Below are 22,855 nucleotides of genomic sequence, written 5' to 3' on the forward strand. Positions count from 1 at the left end.
AACTAGTCATATTTGTCACTGTAAAATATCACAATGCTAGTCAGATAGCTATTCAATTCAAGCTACTGAATAAACACGTTTTGTGGTATTCCGAAATATAGTACTACATTGTCCACAATGCACTGCGGCTGACAAAACAGGAACTGCCACGATAGTAGTGACAATTCATGCTTGGTTTGTTCAGTAAGTGCCTTTTCTGTAAAGCAAATGTTCGTATACGAATAAATTTGGTATCAGAAATTCCTTTTTTAAACACATGCGTATTTTCTTTGAATTGATTGGACTTCTTAGCCACGCATACTAGTGTTAGCGTCCGTATAACCACTGTAGCTGAGAAAAACGCTCAGTATTTTTCCTAGCTTACTTGGTTTGTTCTTCAATTCATTATTTTGAGCAAGTGATACAGTTCTTTCGTTATAGTGGACATTCCCTTTTGGTTAGTAAACAAGAGGAAATAAATCAAAACCACCAATCCTTGGTTGTTGTGTACGTACGTCAAACGCTTTAGTCAGCAGACAGGCTTGGTTGGCACTTACGTCTCAAACTTTGAGAGCCTGTAAATCCGTTTATTTTATTTAATTTTTGTTTCTACGAGCAGACTGTCAAGATTCGTTTATGGACCAGGAAATAAATTCTGAGGTTTGTGATAATATGTCTGTGTGTTTTGATATGAGCTAACACGTGTTTTCTGTTTAAAGCTGATGTTACAATGCTATGTAGCTAACCGAGTATATTTCTATCAATTGCTTTGATATAAAATCATCTGGAGCCATACATTACCCACTGCCTGGCTATAAAATCTGTGAATATCGAGACTTTCTCTTTACTTTTCACAGGATGGATCTGTACGGCCATCAGAGGATCCGTCAGAAGAGGCGTTACCACCTCGTCCTCCCGGACTCAGTAAGATTTTAACCTGCTTCAGTTGTCATCTGTGATTGCAGATGTTTTGTTATTTATGACACAGTAGCTGATTATGTAACTTGAAGGCGGTGGGACTTTTTGACACAAAAAGATAAAATAGCATTATTTCCCGAGTGTCACGCCATATATTTTAAGACAAAATTTTAAAAAAACGCCTAACCCGCACTCCAGACAGAAGCTCATTATTTTGCACATTTGACTTTACTGTGTGGCGATTGCTGATTTGATTAAATTCATGAAATAATAATAATAATGCCAGACCCTGTGTCCCATAACAACAAATATACTTTACCACTTTGAACTTGTCAACCTCCCTTAGTTACTTATGATCATTGTAGCTTATTTTCACCGTCATTTTTTGTAAATAATGGTTTAAGATAAAGGTGCGTGCAGTTCTTTTGTAAAAATATTTCACAAAGAACTTCAAATTAAGTTTCCAGCTTTACAATGTTTCCCTTCTGCACATTGGGCGTATACAATGGAGAAGATAGTGAGCTGTGAGTGCAGAGGTCAAACCAACTAACATCACTCACCCAATCAGATCCGTCCTTTCCTACTGCTCACCCAATCAAATCAGTCTGTGTACTTGGCTGGCATTTTAGGTAGTTTACAGTTTTATTTGTGTGAGTTTTCATGATAAAGTGTCTCAACAAATCACAAATCATACATCATTTAATACATTTCCTTATTTTTGATTCCTTAGCAATGTACAGAAAACGGGGTATGTTAGTGAGAGACATTGCCTGCAAACTGTAGTGGAAACTGTGCCCTAGATATACTGGGCCGAACGTGCTGTTTCCATACCTGTCAACATGTACGTGTTTGCTGTACGAAGTACGTTTATTATGCATTTTAAGACATGTACGACGTATAAGAAAATCCGTATGGAAAAATGCAAATTTGTCAATTATGGGTACCATCCGTTATACACCGACTATCACGAAACGGCAAATCAATCAAGACAAACGAGTTCTACGCGGTGGCCTATATCTCGGTATTATTTTTTTTTTTGTATCGTTTTTTTTTCGTTGCAAACAAAGCGAGCGTTTTGATGCTACTGTGCGCATGCGTCTGCCGCCTGGGGATTTCCCATCATGCATCATTCAGATCAGGGGTTGATTGAGTAAATTTGAAATACATGTGGTTTCATCGGATTTCATGTGGTAGTTGAGTAGTGAAAGGAAGTCCGTCTCTTTTTAGAGAACCGGCTTCTTCGGCTCAACTCGTTAAAGAGAGCCGTCTCTCAAACGGCTCACTTGCTTTAATGCATTACATTCTGAATTATTATGTTGCATAAGGAAGTAAAGAAAAAAAAGGAAGTATAAAAGGAGAAAATGAAAAAAGACAGGTTTGTGGTTATCTCTTTAATCAGTATATTACCAACAATAATTTAATGCAAATGAACTAATAATTTGAATAGGAAAATGTATTATTCTACTTAATTATATTTGCATGTATTTTTTCTTTCTACAGTGAACGTCCAAGCTACCGTATTTTCCGCACTATAGGGCGCACCGGGTTATAGGGCGCACCCCCAAAAAATAGTTTTTGGTCCTATATCTTCCATAGATAAGGCGCACCGGATTATAAGGCGCTACAATGGGAACGTCGACAAAACAGTCAGATGATTCAGTCAAACTGATTACCCCCTTAACATTCCCAAAGCTTGCAAAGAAGCAATTACGTGTCGTAGACACGTGCGGATGCGGTGTCCGTACGATGTCACTCAAATGCATCATTTCAAATATCATTCGGAAGGTTAAAGTCTTGGGATTCAAGAAATGCCAACCATTCCTTAGTTTCTATTTTCTTTTTCGTTTGCAACTTTACTGTGCATATGACAATAAACACTTGGAATTGAGTTTAATTCACTCAACTCATCACAGCAACCTCAAGATCGTTCTAAAACAAGATACCGGGAAAATATAAAGCCGCATAGCTCACCTAAGTTCTCACGTTCAATAATGCAGGGATGTGATTTTTCCGCTAATTCGCGGAATTCCGCTTTTTTTATCTCCAAAAATAAAATTTTAAAATTTCCGGTGTTTTAATTGGTAAAAAAAAACGATTTCGTCTCGACAGCATGCCATTTGAGTGTTTCCGTAACTGAAATGAAACGTACTTGCGATTGGTTGAAGTCTCGTGTTGACCAATAAACGCGCTTGTTATAGGAGTGTGCCATTGTTCATTTCTCACACGTTTTTGCCGGGTGTTTAAAGAAAGATGTCCGTGATCGAACGCAAAGATGCTCCGCGAGCTAAAGAAATTGATAAGATTGTAAAAAACAAGTTTCGATGGGACTGGTTGGAGAAGGAATTATCTACGAATGTTGGAAAGAAGACTGTGACGAATTTGTTCAATGACTTTATTCGGAAGATCGATCGTGCCGGGAAAGCACTTTGCATTTGGTGTCATGATACCATCGACTATGGTGGGAGAGGTTTCAAAGCTCTTGAAAGTCACGCAAAGAGCAAAAAACACGTGAAAGAACTCCAGTCAAGAACGACAAATTATTCCATCGCTGGAAGTTTCGGTGCCCAAACGAAAACTCCAAAACTTTACGGCCTCCATCCCTTATTGACATCACAATCGGAAGCGGTAATAAAGAGACGTGATCCACCCCAACAACCTGTACCAGTTGCTGATAGAGTCGTGAATTTTGAGGTAGGTGGTAAACTTTTCAAATTTATTTGACAGTTTTCCCATTTTTTTCGAAAATATTATAACGTAATAAAAATGGCCATAAATATTTAACAATTACAATAATAGATTTTCATGTGTACATTACACCAACACTTTACTGTAGGGCCTATACTTATTGTACTTTCATTTATCAAATACTTGGATACGCTGCTATTAAAGAAATAAATTATTACATTTAAAATATGATTTAGGAAATTTAAAAATATTATTAAGCCTAATAGTAATCAAAACTATTGTCAGTATTTATATTTTTTAAATTAAGTACTTGTATGATATTCTACCATTGATTTTCTTAATGGCCACGATATTATTATGGTACATAATTTACTTAATATTAATAACATGGTTAATCATTGACACAAACTCAAATGAATGCTGCATGTTTGCACTTTTTAGGTTTCAAGATGTTAACCATCTTCTTTACAATTAAGATAGTGGCGTTGGGGAAATGTTTTTTAATGTGACTGATTTTGAGTTGACTTAAACTGTAATTTTATATGGGATAGTTCAATATACATTGAAAATTTATGCTGTTGTCTTGTCTATTTCTTTGTCATCTGAGTGCATTGAAAGTACTTAAAAAAACCCATGAGCTCCGGGGGGGGGCTTCGCCCCACTTTTCCCCCCACCAGGGCACTGCCCTGGTCCTACCTGGTTTCCCCCCCCCCCCCCCAGCTAGCAATCACCCCCCCCCCCCCCCGCTAATTTTCAGATAATTTCACTTTGGTCAAATCACATCCCTGATAATGATACGCAATCATGGTCTTCTTACAACCGTGAGTGTAGTAAATCCAGGAGAGCAAAAAGGTTTACAAATACAGACTAATGAAACATGTTTCTTTATGGCGTAGTTTAGCAAGCTTGCTATTCAGTCATATTTTTCGGCCAATTGCAGGGTTTGTTTTGGCCCTCTAGCCTATCCGAGGCTCCGTATAACTTCAGCCAATAGCGATCGATTTAACGGATGACTGACACATCTTTTTCGGCCAATTGCAGGGTTTGTTTTGGCCCTCTAGCCAATCCGAGGCTCCGAATAACTTCAGCCAATAGCGATCGATTTAACGGGTGATTGACACATCTTTTTCGGCCAATTGCAGGGTTTGTTTTGGCCCTGTAGCCAATCCGAGGCTCCGAATAACTTCAGCCAATAGCGATCGATTTGACTAATGATTAACACATCTTTTTTTGCCATTTGCAGGGTTTGTTTCGGCCCACTAGCCTATCCGAGGCTCCTAATAACTTTAGCCAATAGCGATCGATTCAAACGATGATTGACACATTGGTTAGCCAATGAAACGCCGGTATATAAATCCCAGCATACACCGCGGACTGCTCCACGTTCCGGGGAAAATCTAGTCGGCGGCTGTTGCGTAAGTTGCGAGACTTTGCGATTTAATTTTGAGCCATATATAAGGCGCACTGTATTATAAGGCGCATGGTCAGCTTTTGAAAAAAATTAAGACTTTTAGGTGCGCCTTATAGTGCGGAAAATACGGTACTTATTTTTTTAACTTGTTTTTATAATAAACCTCATTCATGTTGAGCAACTCACAACAATCTCACAACAAAATGTTAATTAACAATATATATGATATAACGAAACACATGTACAATATACCATGTTAAACTACATGAATAAACACGTTTGAAAAAAATAAAAATATGGTGTAAGATTATTTTGTATTTTGTAAGGAAAAATAGAACAGTTTGTAAGGGCATGGAGCCCTGGAGGTTGAAAGGTATGTGTTTCTGTAGTGATACTTTGGATTTGCATGTGCCTAGCTCTGTCAAGGGAAAATCAAAATTGTATCAGAATGGATGATATTGGATGGGGAAACTTTTATCCCTAAGCCATAAGTACACACAAAAAGAGCCCTATATGGCTCACAAGCCCTAGGTTCCTGACCCCTGATCTAATTGTTATCCTTTTACAAAACATATACAGTATACTAGAACAGGGGTCTCCAACATGGGCCAGCAGAACACCTTGAGTAGCCCCTGGACAGGTTATGAAAATAGCTCACCGTTGATGGGTGAATGGAATTCATGGGGAACATTTATTTCTAACTGACATGATGGCATGGTGGATGACTTAACTTCTAAAGATTTCAACCTGATAATAACTTAGTAATAGTTGTAACACAAGTTGTTTTTCTTGAGATTTATATGCCAATCACTAACAAAATGTAGCTCTCAGATTCAATAAGTTGGGTAACCGCATTACGAGAAAATACTGCGTTAGACATTTTTCATCCGATATGCGCGGTATTTATATATAGTAAATGTTAATAAAAACATTATACCCTGTCGGCACGGTGGATAACTTTTAAGGCTCACAGTTCAGATATCCCCTCCTTTAAGGTTTGCCTTTTCTCCCTGTACCTGTGAGGGTTCTGACCAGGTACTCCGGTTTCCACCAACATTCCCAAAACTTACACGACAGGTTAATTGGTTACTTCAAATTGTCCCGACGAATGAATGGGTGAGTGAATTGTTGTCTGTCTCTGTGTGCCCTGCGATTGGTTGGTAACCAGTCCAGGGTTTTCCCTGCCCACTGCCGGAAGTCAGGTGGGATAGGCTTCAGGACCCCTGTGACCTTACTTATGATAAGTGGTTTGGAAAATGAATAAATGAATATTACACCCTTCCGTAACTGTTTGCTAATTGTTATTCCTCTGCTACCTGGTTAGACTAGAATGTAACACATGTTTTAAACCTTTATTTGAATAGTACCCCCAATAACGCTGGCAGTATGGTGTATGGGTGGTTTGCGCGTAGCCCCACTGTGCTGAGGTTGAGTCTTCAAGTCCAGCTACCGCAGTAACCCCGTGTGGAGAATGTATGGTCTCCCCGTGCCTGCGTGGGTTTTTTCGGGCACTCTGGTTACCTCCCACATTCCCAAAACCATGCATGTCAGGTTAATTGGCCCACCCAAAATTGTCCCTAGGTGTGACTGAGCGAGTGAGTTGTCTGTCTCTGTGTGCCCTGCGACTGGCTGGCAACCAAGTCAGGGTCTGCCCTGCCCACTGCCCCAAGTGACCCTACTATGGATGGATGGACCCATTAATGCTGAACTTTCAGTTGTGATTGATACATAAATTATTTTAAAAAGAAAGACGACACATTCAATTTTTCTGTTAACTGTTCCTTTTTCTTTTAGCTGACAGTGAGGCAATGGAACTGCTTTGGCAATATCGTGCCCAGCGTCGCCAGTCATCCCCAGAATTACCAGAGACGGTGACCCGTCTTGTTTCCCCTGATGGCAGCCTTCTGTACCTAGTTGGCACTGCTCACTTCAGTGATAGCAGCAAAAGGGATGTGGCTTCGGTGAGACTGTTTTACTTTCACTAGCTGCAAGCAGTGATTCTCTTTTTTTGTTGGGTACTCTATCAATTTGTGCTGTCGAAGGAAATTGCCCATTCTTTCCTTTTATTTTTCTTCATTGTATTTTACTCTTCCTTGATCTGCTGCAGACTATTCGTGCTGTGCAACCAGATGTGGTTGTGGTAGAGTTGTGTCAGTACAGGGTGTCCTTCCTGAAGATGGATGAGAATACATTTCTGAAGGAAGCTAAAGAGATAAACTTTGAAAAGATCCAGCAGGCCATCAAACAGGTAACATTTTCTGAAATCCACAAGATTTGTAGTTTTGAATAGAATATAATTTATTGTCATTGAAACATTTGAAGTGCAAACCAAAATTAAAAAGTGTCATCCTGATGGTGCAAGATCATTTTCAAGATCAAATACCACAGTTTCAAATAATAAGTTACAGGTAATAGTATAAAAATATGTAATATTAAATAAAACAAAAATTTATGACTAAAAAAAAAAAATCTTCCCTTTTCATTTTTGCACATTCTCCAAGCATTTTAAACACTGTTCCATTCATTATGCAATGTTGAGGGTGATTTCTTGCCTTAGACTAAAGGCTGTTTTTCAATCTATCTTTTCTAGACTTGATAGTACTAAATTGTTTACCTAAGAGCTGTAGTTCAAACAACTAATATACAAATTTGTAAATACAAATAATACTTTTGCCGTTTTTATTTTGGATCCATTTTGATTATATAAGTAAATACATAAATGGATAAATTAAAGAACACGGAACCCTGAATTCCTTGTTGTCGCAGTTGTCTTATGCAGACTTTTTTTCAGGAAATCCTAAATTCCTTGAATTCACGCTTGTCTTAAAAGATTAATTATTTGTTAATGTTGAATGGTCTGCATTTATATCGTGCTTTTCAAGTCACTGAAGACCTCCCAAAGCGCTTTTCAATGTGCTTCACACGTACCCATTTTCACACACACACTGATATTTGTTTTTCTTTAATAATTTGATAAACTAAACTCAATTTAATTTTGCAATTAAATGTTATGAATTTATATTTTTACTTGTTGTAATTTTAAGTGTCTTGATGTCACAGTTGTTTTTATACTGAATTATTTTAACTTGTATTCTCATCTTATAGTGGACAACATAGTCATACACATTTTAAAGAAATGCAATGTTGATAGTAAAAAAATAAAAGTTATTTTTGTTCTGGCCTGGAGAGGGTTGGGCACTACCAGCCTATACTTGTGCAAAACACACCACAGGAAATGGTGCCCCTACAATCCTACTAGTTAAGGGATCCACCCACATATCCGCAACCCACCAATCCACCCTTTGTCTTCAGTAGGGATATTTTGATGTAGTATAGTTAACAGATCGAAATCTTAAACACTGTGTTGCGATTAACTTTAGATATTAGAAGCTACTGCCCAGAAAAATAAACTATTTATCTTCAAATTAAGCTGTATGAAATCAACATTGCAAAAGTAAAATGCGATGAAAATCAGATATTGACATTTAAAAAAAGGATCAACTCAACACATTCCGAACTTGCTTTTCGACATGAATGAGTGCAAATGCAATATTCACGCTCAGTATATATTTTTTTAAATGTGTAGTCAAAAGATTAAAGCTTACTATTTCAATTTATTTCTATGTTTTTGTCAGAATGGCGTGATGTCTGGTCTGATGCAGATCCTCTTGCTCAAAGTTTCCGCTCACATCACTGAGCAGCTTGGCATGGCTCCTGGTGGGGAGTTTAGGGAAGCTTTTAAAGAGGTGTAAAGAGTTTAACACAACACTAAACCATCATAATTTTGATCCCTTTGCTGATGCGGCATCTAATGTGTTGTGTACCCAGGCTCGGCGTGTGCCGTTCTGTAAGTTTCAGCTTGGAGACAGGCCCATACCTGTGACGTTCAGAAGGGCCATTTCTGCTCTCAGCCTGTGGCAAAAAGCCCGCCTTGCCTGGGGCCTTTGCTTTCTTTCAGACCCCATCAGGTACCCTACATGTTTAATTCTTTTCATTTAAAGGTACCCTTATTTTCCGGAGTCTAAGTCCCTCATGAGTATAAGTTACACTACCCCAAAAATGCATAATTGAGAAGGAAAATACTCATATTAGTCGCAGCGGAGTATAAGTCGCATTTTTGGGGGAAATTCAGTTCATAAAATCCAGAACCAAGAATATACATGTAGTTTTGAAGGCAATTTAAAAATAAAAGAGAGCAAGAGGCTAAATATGTTCGTACGGTATACGAACGTAATGTTACATGCTTGGTAGTATCAGGGACAACATAATATCTTTAGAGGTATTCATATAACTCTAGCTTTATCTATTCGAACCTTCACTCTGATTAATGCAATCTTTTCTTTTGCACACGTTTTAACAAACAGCAGCCTGGTAACACCAGACCACTTGTCTCCTCAAAATTATGATCCTATTTGAATATTTCCAGGGTTATTGCACATAATTTTGTGTGTCTCCTTCTCAAGGTTTGTTCACTGTCCTTATGCTAAGGTTGTTGAGTTTTTCCTTACCCTACTTTTAGCTGAGTAACATTTTTGGCTACTCTACCCACCTCTGCTTACTGACATAAAACGCGTACGGCTTTGTCAGAGGGCGACACAGTGGGCACGTGTTTATTCAACACACAAAAACTGGGCACCCCGCTTATCTCATGAGTTACCTCACTTTATGGACCCAAACAAGCTTTACTAACTTTTTTTCTAATTTTCGCCTGCTTATTTCACTATTTTCAGCTTGTAATCCACAAAAAATGTTTTTTTTCCGTCATTTCGTGCAGTCTTCTCATTTGTTTCTATAAATTACCATTGTGTGCCGAAAACTTTCCTCCCGATAAAAAACTTTGACTTAATGTCCAGAAAATGAGATATGAAATAAAAGTTCATTTTTGGTTTGGTATACAGTAGTGTCATTTGAATGTAAGACCCTTTTACCAATAGTATATATGTGTATTTCCTACTTGACCAGCTAATTTTAAATGGATAATTTATTCTGTTGTGCGTTTAAAGGGACAATGTCTAACGCTTGTTAGTGGTAAAAGTTGGAGTGCATCCACGTGCTGGACTACTCAAAGATGGTAATTGGAGTTTTTTATGAGGACTTGCTTATTTAAAATGGCCAGTGGCTCTAAATAGTTGATTAAGCCTGATACATCCATTTTATTTTCAAGATTGATATAGTAAAGATAGATAGATAGATACTTTGTTCATCCCCGAAGGGAAATTCACATTTCCAGCAGCATCCCTGAGCTGAGAACAATCGAGAACAATCGAAAATAACACGTGAGCTGCTGGAGTGGCTGCCATTCGTGACGGCGCCGGAAGAAAAGATTCAATTTGAATCATTTACAAACAAACAAGCAATTGAATCATGTACAAACAAACAAACAAAATATTCATGTTTCAATAAGTGGAGTGTTAATAAAATATTTCTGATACTGATATAACCAGATAAAACTAATTTTAAGTTAGCGTAGCGGTCGACCGATTATCGGGCAGGATGATTAGTATTTGGGAATTCGAGGGGTATTGATAACAGAATTTTTATTTGTTGATGTGACTGTTAAATATTTTTTAAACTGGGTTATTTAGGCTCAGATGCAGCCGAGCCTCTCTCTCCCGCTTTCTGTCTCTGAGGCTCCCCTTTCCGCGCCTTCTGATTGGATAAGCTACCAGAGGCAAGGCCAATGAACCTGAAAGAATAATGTTAGAAGGGAGAAAACAGCGGCAGCTCTGCTAACTCTTGAGTCCTGACATGCCTGTGATTTAAACCGACGATATTGAGCTTTTTAAAAAGTCTGTGGTAGAAAAGCATGCGTGTGATTGAGAGATAGCGTAAAACTTGTAGTTGTTTTAGGGAAGCACGTTCAGGTGGAGAGTGATATGTTGGCTCTTATCATCACATTAGTTTGTCAATCAAGCCTGTGTGTCTGTAATTAAGAGAGAACATACAAAGTACGTTAAAGTGAAAGGTTGAGTGATGAGCTATTACCATAACATTAGTTGGTCAATATAGCTCTAAATCGGGAGTCCCCCCACTTTTCAGTTTGCGAGCTCCGTTGAATTTTTGTTGCACTTTTTGTTTTAAGTTAAACAAAGTCATGTTGGTTGTATTGACATTTTTATTTCGCCTTTGTTTTTCCCCCGCCAAAAAGCAAGCGTCGGATACAACTCCAAATATTTTCATTTGGTTTATTTTGTTTTCATGTCCACGTTTGCTAGGTCGTAACCCTGTAGATTGAGACCAATAATCGTTCGGTTTAAATATGCATATCAATAAGAGCTAATAAATCCAAATATAAAGTGTCTTTGGGCAAGACACTGAAACCCTATTGTCCCAGATAAGCAGGTAGGCGACCCGCCTGGCTGACTTCGCTATAGGTGTGTGTGGGTATGTGTAAAGTACATTGTAGAGCGCTTTGGGAGGTCTTCAGTGACTGGTCGAAGTGCGATATAAATGCAGTCTATCATTTTTACCATGAATAAATCTACCTGTAAAGATATAAAATATATACTAACTATGCATTCATTAAAAAATGTCAATTAAGTACCAGTATATAACTAATGAAAATAATACACATTAATATGATTAGCTTTTAGCATTACTCTAGTATACCAACTGATACAAACAAAATAAATGCAACATATAAACAACAACAGCTTTAATAACACTGCATTGCTGAGGCCACTACTAAATTTGCACAATCTGTATAATCCATCTATCCATTATCTGCCTCGGTAGGGTCGCGGGGGTGCTGGAGCCCATCTCGGACACCTTGAACTGGTTGCCGGCCAGTGGCAGGGCACACAGAGACATACTACTATTCACACGCTCAAGATTGATATAGTAAAGCGTAGCGGTCCACCGATTATCGGGCAGGATGATTAGTATTTGGGAATTCGAGGGGTATTGATAACAGAATTTTTATTTGTTGATGTGACTGTTAAATATTTTTTAAACTGGGTTATTTAGGCTCAGATGCAGCCGAGCCTCTCTCTCCCGCTTTCTGTCTCTGAGGCTTCCCTTTCCGCGCCTTCTGATTAGATAAGCTACCAGAGGCAAGGCCAATGAACCTGAAAGAATAATGTTAGAAGGGAGAAAACAGCGGCAGCTCTGCTAGTCTCAAAGGGCTGCACAGATCAAAGACTATTGCAAACTACAGACTATTATGACACCATCCCCTTAAATTGTCAACATCGCAGTTGAAGTACCGCACTGATGAGTCAAGTTTGAGACTAAATATCTCGAGTCACAGAGCGCAAGGAAAATTTTGCAACAAGCTTGCACACTGCACAATACACAAAGAGGTAAGTATTAGTTTCAGGAGCGAGCAGCAGCAAGTCAACTGCAGGAGAGAGAGTGGGAAAGGTGAGAGGAGAGAGAGTGGGAAAGGTGAGATGGCACAACATTCATTTGGACAGGTAACTTAAAATTAGTTTTACCTGGTTATATCAGTATCAGAAATTATTTTCCCCCCATTTTATTAACACTCCACTTATTGAAACATGAATTGTTTGTACATGATTCAATTGTTTGTTTGTTTGTTTGTACATGATTCAAATTGAATCTTTTCTTCCGGCGCCGTCACGAATGGCAGCCACTCCAGCAGCTCCCGTGTTATTTTCGATTGTTCTCGATTGTTCTCAGCTCAGGGATGCTGCTGGAAATGTGAATTTCCCTTCGGGGATGAACAAAGTATCTATCTATCTATCTATCTATCTAACTCTTGAGTCCTGACATGCCTGTGATTTAAACCGACGATATTGAGCTTTTTAAAAAGTCTGTGGTAGAAAAGCATGCGTGTGATTGAGAGATAGCGTAAAACTTGTAGTTGTTTTAGGGAAGCACGTTCAGGTGGAGACTGATATGTTGGCTCTTATCATCACATTAGTTTGTCAATCAAGCCTGTGTGTCTGTAATTAAGAGAGAACATACAAAGTACGTTAAAGTGAAAGGTTGAGTGATGAGCTATTACCATAACATTAGTTGGTCAATCTAGCTCTAAATCAGGAGTCCCCCCACTTTTCAGTTTGCGAGCTCTGTTGAATTTTTGTTGCACTTTTTGTTTTAAGTTAAACAAAGTCATGTTGGTTGTATTGACATTTTTATTTTTTTAAAGAAAAATCTGGAATTTTAAGTTTAGTGTACCTTAATACGAGTTGCTGCTAAACCTAGTTTTATTTCCTGCACTGTGATAGCTGTGTTGAAATTGCATTGTATTTACTGTGATAGGTTTCAGACAGCTATTTAAGTTGTATTTGAATTCATAAAAAATATTATTAATAAAAAATTCTTATGTCAATTTTTAAGCTCTTATAGATAATTGCTTTTGGCTCGAAATCAGACTCATTTTAATACTAATAAGTGGTATCTGTGTTATCCCTGAAAAACCCATATAGGTGGATTCTTACTGAAAAGGGTAGGGAAAAAGCCCTAAAAAGCTGATTATCCTGTGTTTGTTTCCATATTTCAGCAAAGAGGATGTGGAGAAATGTAAACAGAAGGACCTGTTGGAACAGACCATGTCAGAAATGATTGGACAGTTTCCAGCTCTTCACCAGACCATTGTGGCTGAGAGAGACATCTATCTTACGCACACACTTCGCCAGGCTGCACGCTGCGTAGAGGCCCCTCCAAATGCCCAGCGTATGTGTTATACTATGTAATGAGTGTGACTTGGTGTTAGCAGCTTGTACTGTTAGTGGTTGCTACACTGCCCAGTGAAGGTATTGGCTCATCAAGAACTTTTTGACATATAACCACATTTTAGGCTTTAAACTTAAAGCTAAAAAACTATAAAATATCTGTTGTGGTGGGAGTTGTCAGTAAGGGTCATGTGCCTGGCATTCAACATGTAAAGCACAATCGTGAAGTTGAAGCAAAATATTTCAGCAGTCTATATTATATTTGTTTTGTTTGTTTGGATCCCTCAACCACTTGGGTCGCAGGGGAACCATTTCCTGTGATGTCTCTACGGCCTACAGCAGGTACATGCAAACATGTTTCCTCTCAAAACAAACTGGGGAACTTTTGCGTGTTAGGCGAATGTGCTAACCAATGCACTACGGAAATACTAAGTTGGTTGGTTGGATTCCTCAACTACTAGGGTCGTAGGGGCACCATTTCCTGTGGTGTGTCTTGGGCAAGTACAGCGTAGTGGCGCCTGTCCCTCTCCGGGCCAACATATGTTTCTACCCTGTCTCGAACCGAGGACCTTTCACGTGTTAAACGAATGTGTGTCATTATGTCTTAGTTTATATGCACCTGAACAGACAACATTATGAAGTATTATGTCTTCATTACAAAGACCAAAGAACACACCAGACATGTGCAGGATAAAGTTGTGTAAAAGATCAAAGCAGAAATGGGATACAAGAATATTATAAAAAAAAAATTACACATCTCCCGGTGCACTGTGCGAGGAATAATATCAAAATGGAGAGCATAAAACCCACTGTAAACCTGGACTAGTTTACAAGCTGGGGGCGTCGTTGCTGTCATACACTTTCCGGAAAAATTTTAACATGTTACCTCGTGTTCTTTTTTATTGATGTTTACTATTGTTTGTGTACTGTAACTCAATGCTAAATCGATTCCACCCTGGTCATCCTGGAAGGGGGATTACCACTTGTGAGGCCCCTTCTCAAGGTTTCTTTTTTCCTCACGCTGAGGTTTTGAGTTTTCCTTGCTCAAATGTTGGTTTAAGATCAGGTAATGGTGTGATTGTAATCCTGTGCAGTCCTTTGAGACATTTTTTTGTGATTAAGGGCTATATAAATAAATGTGACTTGACTTGACTTAAACCTACCAAGACCTGGCCATCGCTCTGAACCAGGGGTCAGGAATCTTTCTGACCCAAAGATCCGCAAGCAAAAGTATTTTGATTTTCTTCTTGAGAGAGCTACACCATATATTTTGAGACAAAATTCAAACGGTAGCAATTTATTGGGTGAGCGGATTTATGCACATTAGTATTTTTTAACATTTTTACAAGAGAACTCTCCTCGCACCTTGTTTCAAAACTATTATTTATGACAAAAATGTTGGCCAAAATGAGCTTCATTGATTTTAAGTAACTGGTAGTGAGCCAAATTTTAAATGGTATATTTGTTGTTATGGGACACAGTCTCCGGCATTTTTATCAAATTATCAAACATCACATAGTGCTGAAAAATTAGCTTTTGTTTGGAAAGTGGGCTTTGTGGTTTGTTTTCTGTCTTGAAATATTAAGTGTGGCTCTCAAAAAAAAATTGGCTTTTCCGGCTCTGTTCCCAACCCATGGCTTAGGGGGTTATCATTTTTATAAAAGATGCAATTTCTGATTCTGTGAAGAGTAATTCTTGTTATTAAAAATCTCTGCTTTGTTTGACAACATTTAAATTTGATTAACGTTATTTTTTTTAATTTTAATAGATGTGTCACTTTTAAGCAGTTTCCATTGACCCTCTAATGCCCACACTCAATCTTGTTGATTGCAGTGTAAATCAATCATATGTAAAGAAAAAAAGATAAATACAAAAAAATGACCAAAAAAGTTGATGCATGTCTATTTTCTTCATTTGTGTGTGTGTCTTTATTTTAAAATGACAATTCTGAACTTTTGTAGGAGAGCCTGCTGTTGTGGTGGGAGTTGTCGGTATGGGTCATGTGCCTGGCATTGAAAGGAACTGGGATAAGGATCTCAACATCAGTGAAATTATGAGGTACGTTTTTCCTATTGAAGTGACAGCCAGCAGAAGTTGTTAGTAATGCCACATATTATTAAGACATAAACTTCAAGGTTATTTATTAGTGATTTCAAATTGTGTGAGGAATTTTAATATATTAAATGAATTATTATTATTTATTGTTTAAAGAAACTTTGCCTTCTTTTCAGAGTTCATAGGGGTTCTTAAAATCCTTTAAAATGCTTGAATTTTAATGTTTTCAAGGATTGAAAAGTGTTTGAATTTTAAGTTAAGTTCTTGTAAACGCATGAGATTGTTGCCATGTTTCTTGGCAATTTTATTTGATAGACCATGCATTTATTGAAGAAAAAAAGAGAACCAATCTGCCTAAAAATTACACCAACACTGCTTCCTGGAGGCTTAACTTTGCCGTTGCATTTCTTCTTTCCTCGTGATAAACGACAGCTGTTATTTGTTTGTACGGCCTTGTCATATGAGGTGTCATCACCCCCTGGGGGACAGTTGCATGGTACACCTAAACGGGGCACTATAAAATGTGTATCAGTGCAAGTATTGCGTATTATTATGGGCCAAAAATTAGGGTAGTGTTTCCTACTGGTAAATTGTCATGGGAAGTACTTCCAGCAACTGAAAATGAAAGCTACATATGACCACCAATCTACCCAACACTTTTATGGGGAGAGATTTGTCTCAAAAATATTTACACACGTATTTTTAAAATCCACAATTTGTTATTTATTTAAAATGTAAAAATCATGTGTCTTGATAAATGAGCAGGCAAGATTAAGAATTGCATATGTGAGTCGCAAATATATTTGTGAATCTTAAAATGACGACATTCACATTAGATTTCTTTTTTTTTAATGCTAATGGGACAAAAAGGCTTTAAAAATCCTTTAAAAGTGCTTGATTTTGGCCACTAAAAAAGTGTACGAACCCTGTGTTTTCAACTTTGCTTTGTTGGAACTTTAATTTGCATCTAATAGCACTGATTATTACTAACGCAGTCTACAACTTGTGATGTAGAGTAAGACATGCCATTCAAACGGTTTCCATTAGCCAAAGTAAATTAAGATTCTTGTCTCTTTTTTCGTTTTAGTGTTGCACCCCCATCGCAGTTTGGCTGGGTTTTGCACGCAGTGGTAAAAGGTGTCATGATGGGAATGCTGGGCTATGCCTGCTACCGTGTTGGAGCAAGTTTACTTTGAGTCATCTTGCCGTCATCTTCTACCCGATCATGTGTGGACAATCTACGACTCTCCTGGTTGACCTCACAGCCCAGCTGAAAGCCATCCACAATTGACTCGTCAGTTGCGTCATAAAAACAAGTGCATCTTTTCCCAGTGGCCTTAAAAGAGGTGTGGCTGAAAGAACAGTATACTCAGCCATTAAGGACCCCAGGGCGGGATTTCGTGTCCCAATGGATATTGGACGGTGTTACAGCCTGAGAAACCAACGTTTTTTGTTTTTGTTTTTTCTGTAAAATTTTAGAAACACCAACACTGTCTATGAAATGATTTTAAGTGCATTTAATTATATATTTTAATTTGAGGGTTTATCAAATCATGAGTCAAATTTCTCAGCATTTTTCCTGATTCCTGTTTTCAATGTTGTGTAATTTTTATTTGTTTATTAATTGAATACATGAACATACCATCGGAGTCACAATGATGGAGTTAAAGGCCCATTTGTGCTTCAGGTGATTGATGAAAATGTACAGGGGAATCTAAATACTTCCATAGCATCTTTTGTTATTGGTCCATTTACACACATTCTGCAATGATGCAAATGTAATCTGAATGCGAGTTACCAACAAATAATCTAATTTAATTAGGTTCATCCTGGTATATGCACTATTCATTTCTTAATGGAAAAGATGTTAGATTTAATTGGTAAAGTCACCCTTGCTTGCACCCCATTTATTTTGTCGCCAAAGGTACCACAAAGTCAAACGCCAAATGGTGTCTGCTTTATATGCCCAGGATAAAATATAACAAGCAATTTGCCCATCTGGCTGGGGTCATTTTCATAAATACTGTTCATACTTACATTTTTGTTACTGGAAAGTACAACTTATTTTGGATTTGGCCAATTGATGTGATGGAACCTTGGCAACACGGTCCAAATTGGAGGGACACTGCATAACCTTTGCTTTACGTCTTCCTTCGACTTTGCCAGAATTATAAATGGTTCCTCACAAAAATTACTATGGCTTTTCACGGTTTTTGCTGCAATGTTTTAATAAATATTGGTACAGTGACTGGCATGTTGACAGGTTTGCACATACACCAAACAGTTAAGAGGTTCTGGGTTCAATACAAGCAATGTTGCATTTAATCCATGAGCCTGCATTACAAAAAGTGCATGGCGGGATGAGTAGCGAGTCCAATTTGTCCCTAGATATAAGTATGAAAGTAGTTGGTCGTTTGTCTGGATGTGCACCGTGATTGGATAGCAACCAGTACAGGATGTTCACTGACTGAAGTCAACTGGGATAGGCACCAGGACCCTAATGGGAATAAGCGGTTGGACAATGAATTAATGAATGAATGGCACAGTGAATTGTTTGATTAAATTTTTACCACCTCAATGCTTTACTCTGCTTTTATTTTGAGACTTTAAATTATCACTATTTTGCAGTATTTCGCCTATGTTGACAATAAGTACCTCTTCATGTTTTAGCAAATTAAATTTGCATTTTTTGACATCGTACTACCCACAAAAGGTAATTGTGAATATATTAAGTTCTAAAGGCATTTTTTGGAATGTAGACGCTCTATATTTCTGTGTACAATTTGATTTTTATGAACCAGTACTATGCCATTCCAAATATTTTTTATGCTCATTTCAGGAAAGGCTTATTACGTTTTTCAGTATTGGTCATTTGTTGAATAACTGTCACCCACCCGGACCTTGTTCTCAATTAATTGGTCATCTTGTGGCTGGTTATTCATGCAATAAATCACTTGGGCTGGTCCATGTTACAATTATGCTCTCAGTAGTTTCATAATAGGTGTTTGATCTGAACATTTTATTGGTAACCTAAAGGGGCAATGTGTAATATTTAGTGCCTCCTAGTGGTACAAAAAAACTTTCATCTGGTAAATAAAAGCATAGATTTGAGTAGTGGGTAATAATAGATGAACTATCATACCAATGTTATATTTTATTTAAAATAAATCACTGGTTGAGAAAGTTTTCCTTTTTTCAGTTGAATCCCTATTTGGATCAGTGCTATATACTTAGGGATGCTTCGGCTACGTTCTTCCGTGTACCACTGGCCCTCGCCCTTATCAGACATCACAGTGTCATCTTGTAGTCAAATATTACACATTGGGGCTATAGTAATGTAGATGCTTTTGAACAAGTACCCCTGAAAACCACTGTCCGTTCATTTTCTATTTTTTGGGCAGGTATTCAGGTACGAATTGTTGTACGCACAATGTGTGTGTGGTAAAGGGAGTGTTTTGTATTTCTTGACAAATGTGGCAATAAAGATTCTAAATGAAATGATTTCCATGGAACCGCTTCAAAGTCTGCACTATGTACCAACTAGCATTAATTTTACCATCTCTTTGTATCGCATAAACCCTTCTAAGATTAATGTTTATACGGTATAAATTGTTGTTTGTAAGATACACATTTGGCATGTTTGGCTGCCTTTGTTGTGCAATATCATGAAACTGTAACATCAATGAAGTGTATTATTAACACGGGTGATGTCGCATTGAGCTTAAAACAGGGATGTTAAACTCAGTTTGGCCAGATCCCAAATTCCTGTTATTAGGCAGATCAATACAAGAACATTAACTCCAAATGTTCGTTTCTTTTTTGTATTATGCTTTATAATAATAATAATAATTTCCTTGTATTGTCATTCTGTGTAACAATGTACACAGAACGAAATGTCGATTGCACCTGACCCGTTGTAGCGAGCCGATGCAGCCGCAGCCAACAGAGGGCGCCGCCGACCACTTTTTAAGTCTTAGGTTCGGCCGAGCGCGAACCCGAACCTCCCAGTCTCAAAGCGGGCGCCTTACCATCTAGGCTACTGAGCTGGTATCATTCAGCCTACATTATTATCCTACCCTACATATTACAATCAATTGTGACACTGGATCTTTTCTAAAAATGACATTTATTCACAAAAGTTGGGCAAAAAATTTTAATGTTTGGAATTAAATATTTGAATTGGTTTATTTAAACAGTTCAGTAAATGCAGTTTTACACCTGAACCAACTCACCACTCTGTACAAACACAGCATTTTCCACTTTTCTGGATAAATAACTTAATAGAAATGACTAAGAGTCTTGCTACTTTTTTTACATAATCGGGTGGGCAGGATTGAGACAACCAGCAAACCGGTTTCCGCCCAATAGGGGGGGTTTTAAGGGTTATTGTTCTATCTTCGTTATTCATTATCCATTATCCGTTTTCGGTCAGTTCATAATACGCTACAAAGCCTAGGTTGGGACACTTACTCTCAGCCAAAAGGCCAAGCTAAGGTCCCAGCCCTAAAGCCTTGCTGCGATCATTGCGAATGCACAACCTGCAGTAGTACACAATCCTTCATGACCATGGTATCTCCCCTGCCAGCTTCTTCATAGATTGTTCACATATCCAGAACTTTGGTTTGAACAAATTTATTGACACTAAAAACAGAAAACAATCATGACAATCTCAACAGCAATTAAGCACATTCACAATATTATATTCCAATATTACGTTTTTAACAGCAAACACAAAGTGAGGTTTGAACAAACCTTCTCGAAAATCAAACATATTCACAATTTCATTATATAACATCTTTGTTAGTGTCAATAGATCCGTCCAGGCCAAAGTCGATTGTCCTCGGTCTGAACAAATCCACTGACACCAACAGCAGCAAAACACAGCCATCAAGCATATTCACAATTTTTTTATATTTGACAATATGACGTGACGATATGACGTTTTAACATTTTTTCCTGACATTTTCAACATCAATTAAACAATTTCAGAGTTATTTTCTTTTAACAGAAGTTAACCAGCGTGTAAAAGGCAATACTATTGTGCAAGGGCATAGCTCTGCCATCCCACCCTCCCAAGCAGCATTCTTCCAGTCCTCTGTGTGGGTCCTTTCCCTTCTGCGTGGGTCCTCTCCCTTCTGGGTTCCACAAACCAGGCCGTTGCTGCCGGGACTCCCACAGTGTAGCTCCGGCTCCCCCCTCCGTGTGGGTGCAGACGAGTCTTCTTTATGGCTGCGTCCTAGGCCCGCCGCTCGCAGATTGTATGGTATCTGCAGCCATTTGGAGCACAGCCACAGGGGGGATCTGCCTGCACCTCCATACCAGCAGGTTTCTGGAGGTCCAGATGGCGTCCTTGATGGCGGCGAGAGTGAGCCAGTCCCTGGCAAAGTCGTTCCGAGGCCTCCTTGACCGACTCACCCCGTAAAGCACGTACTCTGCATCAGGGACCTCTCCTGCTGGCAAGTCCGGGAACTTTCCTAGTTGTTCGGCCATTGTCCACAAGACCTGGGCAGCGCTGCACTCACAAAAAAGGTGCCTCACCGACTCCTGGGCGCCACAGCCAGGTCGAGGGCACGTTGAAGTCGCTGACATTCCTCGGTGGTGCATTACAGCTCTGACTGGGAGAACTTCATGAGCCACCATCCATGACAAGTCTCGTAGTCTGTTTGGAAGGGCAGGATGATTGACGTTGCTCCAAACCGTTGTGGATTCGCCAAACGCAAGCCCCCGCACAGGGCTTACTGTAGCTCGCTCTTGCACAATAGCAATAAGGGCCCTGTGGTTTTGTAAAGTGTGACATTCTTGTGTTTCCAAATCAAACTTCTTCAAAAAATCCCGAATAAAGAGATGTGTTGGTGGCAAGTTAAACGAAACTGGAATCAAACGATTGTCTGGTACAAGCTTTAGCTTCCGCAAATATGAGCCCATCCAAAAACGGGTCATTGCTTGACTTTTCGGGTTGTTGGGTGGGCCCACAGCGTTTTGGAAGTGGAGAGAGACATATTTGCTTCCCAGGAAAAGCTGGAGGTCAGGCACTCCTTTCCCCCCTTTTTCCTTTTTCTTTTTCATTGTATCTCTTTTTATCCTTTCCCACTTTGAGCCCCAGACAAAGCGAAAGATGGCTCGGTCCAGTTGTAACAGCACGTTTCTTTTAGGCATAAAAATTAAACTGATTGACAAAAGCATTGGGAGGATGATCGCTTTGATGATTAGGACCTTCCCCTCTATTGTCAGTTTTCTTAGTGACCAAAAAACAAGTTTTTGCTTAACTTTCCTTGTCACGTCATCCCAGTTGGTCTCGCCTCCTCCATCCGCATTGAATTTTATCCCTAGGATTTTCTGGTCTGTCTTTAACACCGTCAGCGGGAGTCCTGCCTTTTCTGTCTCTTTCCACATTCCATAAAACTTCACTTGTGATTTTTCTCTATTTAGCCTTGACCCAGACGCCCTCCCAAACAGGTCAGTCAAGTCAAGGGCTCTTTCAACAGATGCGCGGTCAGTACACAAAATATTAAAATCATCCATGTACAAAACACACTTGGTAATTTGTCCCCCACTTCCTGGGATATTGATGCCTTCGACAAATCTATCTTTTCTTAACATTTGTGCCAAAGGTTCAATGCAAAGAACATAGAGAAGGGGAGACATAGGGCAACCTTGACGTACACCGCAGTTGATCTCGATTGCTTCCGATAAATTCCCGTTAATCATGAATTTGCTGTAGATGTCCCGGTATAGCAGTCCTACCCACTTGATGTATTTTTGGGGAAAACCACATTTTTGCAATACCCTGAAGAGGTATTGGTGCGAGACTCGATCAAAGGCTTTTTCAAAGTCTAGGTTTAGGACCGCTAGTCGCATGTTTCTGTCTCTTGCATAACAAATGGTGTCACGGATCAGCATGAGACTGTCGCTGATCTTCCTTCCCACAATGGCACAGGTTTGGTCCGGATCAACCAAGTCTCCCAAGACAACAGACATTCGTGTTGCTAGAAGCTTGCTGAAAATTTTACAGTCCACGTTTAAAAGCGTTATGGGTCGCCAGTTTTTTAAGTCAATTTTGTCTCCTTTTTTGTGCAATAGAGTAACTATCCCTATTCTGAAACTGTCTGGCATATGGTCTCGACTGGAAAATTCGTTAAAAACAGTTAACAGATCTGGTGCTAAAATA

The 22,855-nt window shown here is 38.8% G+C and overlaps 1 protein-coding gene across 2 annotated transcripts; it reads left to right on the forward strand.

Moving 5' to 3' along the window:
• The first annotated feature begins 94 nt into the window (after positions 1 to 94).
• trabd (TraB domain containing) lies at positions 95 to 19,188 on the forward strand. Of its 2 annotated transcripts, XM_088340966.1 has the most exons (10): positions 100 to 183; positions 599 to 639; positions 837 to 903; positions 6,788 to 6,954; positions 7,101 to 7,241; positions 8,629 to 8,739; positions 8,822 to 8,961; positions 13,461 to 13,633; positions 15,594 to 15,690; positions 16,775 to 19,188. In XM_088340966.1, the coding sequence occupies exons 1-10, from the start codon at positions 168 to 170 to the stop codon at positions 16,881 to 16,883; spliced, it is 1,062 nt and encodes a 353-aa protein (XP_088197092.1). In that variant the 5' UTR covers positions 100 to 167; the 3' UTR covers positions 16,884 to 19,188. The 2 variants fall into 2 exon arrangements, with proteins under 2 accessions (XP_088197093.1, XP_088197092.1); XM_088340967.1 differs by lacking the exon at positions 599 to 639 and having other exon boundaries at positions 95 to 183.
• The last annotated feature ends 3,667 nt before the right edge of the window (positions 19,189 to 22,855 follow it).

Source organism: Urocampus carinirostris, chromosome 7 (genome assembly GCF_059441175.1).
Source record: "Urocampus carinirostris isolate Australia breed hairy pipefish chromosome 7, RoL_Ucar_1.0, whole genome shotgun sequence".
Taxonomy (NCBI): Eukaryota; Metazoa; Chordata; class Actinopteri; order Syngnathiformes; family Syngnathidae; genus Urocampus; species Urocampus carinirostris.

Coding starts and splice junctions, on each gene's coding strand:
- trabd (XM_088340966.1), top strand. Junction 904..6,787: donor ACCTCGTCCTCCCGGACTCA/GTAAGATTTTAA, acceptor TTTTTCTTTTAG/CTGACAGTGAGGCAATGGAA. Junction 13,634..15,593: donor GGCCCCTCCAAATGCCCAGC/GTATGTGTTATA, acceptor GAACTTTTGTAG/GAGAGCCTGCTGTTGTGGTG.